This window comes from Chlamydomonas reinhardtii, chromosome 14 (assembly GCF_000002595.2).
Source record: "Chlamydomonas reinhardtii strain CC-503 cw92 mt+ chromosome 14, whole genome shotgun sequence".
In the NCBI taxonomy this organism is placed as follows: Eukaryota; Viridiplantae; Chlorophyta; class Chlorophyceae; order Chlamydomonadales; family Chlamydomonadaceae; genus Chlamydomonas; species Chlamydomonas reinhardtii.
The window spans coordinates 3,523,506-3,527,710 of record NC_057017.1 but is presented as its reverse complement, the minus strand read 5'-3'; the positions used below and the strand labels follow the sequence as shown (position 1 = coordinate 3,527,710).

The 4,205-nt window shown below is 65.5% G+C and overlaps 2 protein-coding genes across 3 annotated transcripts in view; one reads left to right on the top strand and one right to left on the bottom strand.

Moving 5' to 3' along the window:
* CHLRE_14g630895v5 (uncharacterized protein) overlaps positions 1 to 1,722 on the bottom strand; it is a 10,086-nt gene extending 8,364 nt beyond the window's left edge. Inside the window, exons 1-3 of one of the 2 annotated variants that reach the window (XM_043070396.1) lie at positions 1,302 to 1,722; positions 372 to 1,144; positions 148 to 230 (exon numbers count right to left, since the gene is read on the bottom strand). In XM_043070396.1, the coding sequence (XP_042917068.1) occupies positions 148 to 230; positions 372 to 1,068 (780 nt within the window). In that variant the 5' untranslated portion in view covers positions 1,069 to 1,144; positions 1,302 to 1,722. The remainder of the gene's footprint in view (positions 1 to 147; positions 231 to 371; positions 1,145 to 1,301) is intronic. The other variant, XM_043070395.1, reaches the window with a different exon arrangement.
* Positions 1,723 to 1,872: 150 nt separating this feature from the next.
* The window catches only part of CHLRE_14g630883v5 (uncharacterized protein), a 7,540-nt gene continuing 5,207 nt past the window's right edge, over positions 1,873 to 4,205 (top strand). The window contains exons 1-4 of the mRNA XM_043070394.1: positions 1,873 to 2,009; positions 2,307 to 2,948; positions 3,426 to 3,504; positions 3,977 to 4,054. Of these exons, the coding sequence (XP_042917067.1) occupies positions 2,380 to 2,948; positions 3,426 to 3,504; positions 3,977 to 4,054 (726 nt within the window). The 5' untranslated portion in view covers positions 1,873 to 2,009; positions 2,307 to 2,379. The remainder of the gene's footprint in view (positions 2,010 to 2,306; positions 2,949 to 3,425; positions 3,505 to 3,976; positions 4,055 to 4,205) is intronic.

Below are 4,205 nucleotides of genomic sequence, written 5' to 3'. Positions count from 1 at the left end.
CCGCTGCCCCCCCCCCCTCCCTCTCCCCCCTCCCTCCCCCCCTGACCCCACCTCCGCTGCCCCCCCTTTACCTCCCTCCCCCCCTGACCTCCCTCCCTCCTCCTCCGCTCCTCCCCCCTCCCTCCGCTGCCCCATCCCCCCCCTGACCTCCATGGTGCGGTTATTGATGAAGTGCGCCTGCGGGTGCTGCGTGGGGCCGCGCCCCCGCTCCAGGACCAGGTGGCGAACGCCTGTGTGCGTGTGTGTGCGTGTGTGTGTGTGTGTGTGTGTGTGTGTGTGTGTGTGTGTGTGTGTGTGTATATGTGTGTGTGTGTGTGTGCGTGTGTGTGTGTGCACCGCGGCCCAGTTCCCTCGTCTGCCCACTCACTCACCGTACTTGGCCAGCAGCAGCGACAGAGTAAGCCCGGTGGGGCCCGCACCGCAGATGACCACCGGCACCTCCGCCACCAGCGGCAGCGGCGGCGGCGGCGGCTGGCGCTGACCTCCCTTGCTGCCGCTACCGCTGCTACTGCCGCTGACGCCAGTGCTGCTGCTGTTGCCCGTGCTGCTGAAGCCCCTGCTGGTGGCAAGAGCCCTGGCGCCGCAGCCTCTGGCAGCAGCAGCAGCCGCAGTAGCAGCAGCGGTAGCAGTAGCAGCAGAAGCGCTGTCGAGTGCCGACAGCGCCGCCCAAAGGAATCGGCTGCGGCTACTGCTGCCGCCCCCTATGCTACTGCCGCCCCCAATGCTACTGCCGAGCCCTGCCGAGCCTGCTCCATGCAGGGTGGCCAGAGCCCGGAGCATCTGGCCTGCCGCTGATGCCGCAGCTGCCGTGGATGGCGTTGCCGCGGGGAAGGTGGCCGCCGCCCCCGCTGCGCCCACCCCCGCCAGGAGCAGCACGTGCGGTCGCCTTGGCCCCAAGCCCCACGCCCACACCCCGCTAGCGCTGCTGCTACGGCCCCTGCTGCAGCTAATGCCAGTGCGGTTGCTGTTGCTACTGCTACTGCTCGCGAGGCAGACGGAGGGTCCGGGGGGCTGGGGGCCGGATGGGGCGTGCGCCGCTGGGGCGGTACAGGAGGCCCCGGCTGTCATGTGGATTGGGCGGGTGAGCTGACGTTTCCTGTCGAGCTGGGGGTGGGGTAAACGTTGAACCAATCCCGTAAGGAAACTGGGGGTGGGGCGACATGCAGGAGGGAGGGAAGAGATCAGGGCTTAAGGAGCGAAACGTACACGCGGTCAGGCATCTGGAAGTAATCGCTATTGATATTTGCGCCCTGTCGTGTGCGGCCCTAAAGCCTGACTGCCTCACAGTTGCAGCGACACACCTGTTGGCGCTGCTGCTGCCGGCGCCCCGTGCCGGAGCAGCTGTGCACGTGGCGGGGCTCTGGCAGATTGAAGGGGTGTTGGGGTGTGTGTGTGTGGGGGGGGGACGGGAAGAGGGGGCGAGCGGGCGAGGCTGGCGGCGACTGCGCTGCTTGCTGCAGGAGCGCGAGCCACCCGCGCGCGAAGAGCGGACGAGCGGCCGCTAGCTGTGCTAGCGTGCTGTTGCGCGCGCTGTTGCCGTCATCCAAATTGCCGCAGCTCCCGGTATTACGCGAGATTGTCCAGTCTGCGGTACAGCCCGGAGACTGAAATTGGGGCGGGGCCGGCAGCAGCTGGGAGCGGAGCAGGCAGCTGCGACCGTGTGGTGTTGCGACGTGCGACGATTCACAACTTTGAGTCTTGTTTATGGGCGCTTGCAAGTTGAGTTGTGCAGCACTGCGTGTTTTTGAAAGAGACCGCGCTTGGGTACCGGTCGCTGAGTACCATCGCAGCGAGTGGCGGGATGGCCTCCTCCGGAAAACCTTGCGGCCTGGCACAACCGTGTAGCCTAAATAACTTCAAGCTTAGCAGTCGGTATTACTCTCTGTACTTTGTAAGCCCAGCGACCTACGTTTCGCGACTGCAACATCAACGCTCCATCAAAGGACTACGAGCAGCCGTTTGTAAGCGCCACGCGGTCTCGGAACTGTTTTCTCCGTCCTACACTCTAGGTGAGAAAACTCAAAGCGGTCGCGGCGCAAGAGTCTGTGGCCTGCGCGGGGATCTGCCATCTCTCTGCCGGAGAGGCGTTACGGCGGGTCGCCGCACGACCTGTCGAGCGTTTACCTTGAAAACGGCGCCCCAAACGTTACTACTTGCCGCCGCTGTGGCGGGTTCGCGTGGTGGCTTTTGGGTGGCGCACTGGCCCCAAAGCCCTACGTCTCCAGGAGTCTCTAGTGCGCCGCAACACCTCGCGTTATCAATACTTCTAAATGCACTTATCCTTATAACGCAACTTTCTGACGCAGAAAGCTATCCGACGGAGGCCGACTCGCTGATTTGAGCCAGCCGAGAGCGCGCTCGCCCAGCTCCACAGCTAGTATGCGCCAAGCGGTAAAGGGCGCTTCAGCGCAACGCCGGGCGGCCGGCCCCACAGGGCCGTGCCCGTTGGTGCTCGCTCCCCTCGCACCGACCATCGCAACACGCGCCCACGCCGGCCGCTCCCCCGAGCCCAGCAGCAGCTCGCCAAGCAGCTCGGGCGCTTCTCCTTCATCCTCATCAGCTCCCATGAGCCCCATTGCAGCCCGCATCCTCAGCGGTGCATCCGCCGGCCCGGCGCCACGCACGTCCTCAGGCCTCATCCTGCCCCCCAGCGCTCGCCCCACAACCGCCGCAGCCGCCGCCGCGACCGCCCCCGCCGCCACCGCCACCATCACCTCCGCCTCCCCCCTCGCCAGCCCAGCCTCCCACACGGCGGCTGCGCCGCACGCGTCGGTCAACGGCTCATCCGCGGCGGTCAACGCCAGCGGCGCGGCAGCTTCCGGCGACTTCCGGCACGGGCTGGACGGCCCCATTTTCTGGCTGGACCGCCAGCGTGTGCACTCCCTGTCTGACTACGGACGCGACGTGATGCGCTCCATGTCGGGCTGGGCGGCGGCGGAGCTGCCAAAGTGAGAACGGGCGGGGGGGGGGAGGGGAGGGAGGGAGGAGCGGGAGGGGACTGGGGAGGAGAAGGGGTGTTGCGGGCGTAGGAAGGGTGTCAATGCGGCGGCACAGGGACACGAAGGGAGGCCCAAGAATGAGAACGGGCGCCTGCGTTGTACGGCGTGTACGGGCTGTGAGGCACGGCTCGTGAGGCCTGGAGGCCAAACCCGTAGCCGTCCAAGATTGACGGGGCGGGGGGGGGGGGATTTACGGGGGGGTGGGGCTGGTGAGGCGACCCTGCGACGTCAGGACAGAGGGCCGGATGCACCGCATTATCGTGCGGGCTTGGGCGGGGGCGCGGGCGCGGGTTGCAGCCACGGTCTCTCCCGCTCACTCAGCAGACTTTCCTGCACCCTCCTGAACATTTCAGGTTGCATCTAGCAACACCCTCAATGCTCATGCACTCCTGCGCAATCCTTCACGCACTCTTTGCTATGACGCAGGTATCTCAAGGACACGGGGAAGCACTGGCAGCCGGCCGACCTGCTCCCTGACAGCTCCTCGCCTGACTTCTTTGACCAGGTGAGGGAGGAGATCCAAGGTTGTGGGTATTGCACAAAAGGTTGTGGGTATTGGGCAAATATTTAGCAGCACGGCTGGATGATGAACTGTGTTCACTACCATCAGCGAGAAGGAGGAAAAGCAGATGTGGGGAGGCAACTCATGGGGGTTAAGGCGGGGGTGCCGGCGCGGAAGGGTGTTTGCCAGGGCCTTGCGTGCGCTCCGCGTCGGGGCGGTGGTGTGGTGCGCACACGGGCGGACGCGGGCGCCGGTCGGGGGTAAGATGGGCGCCGTGCTGGTTGCAGCGGGTTAGGGAGCACGGGGGCTTCGATACGAACGCGCATCAAGATGCGTTCGTGCGCCGCGAAGTGGCGGCGCTAGAACTTGCAGCGATGCACAACGTTTCAACTTGAAAAGCATTGCATTGTCAAACGCAATGCATAACCACCGAAACCTCACGCTTCTCAACACGGTTTCGCACACGCCGCAACAGGTCCAAGCCCTCCGTAACGCCGCCCGCAATCTGCCCAACGAGTACCTGGTGGTGTTGGTGGGCGACATGATCACCGAGGTGCGGGGGGAGGGGGAGGGAGTGGCGGGGGGGGGAAGAGACATGATGACTGAGGTGAGGAGGGGCGGGGGAGGGGAAAATGTTGGGGTTTGGGTTAGGGTTGGGGTTCGGGGGTTTGGGCAGCAAGACGGGGTTTGGGCAGCAAGACGGC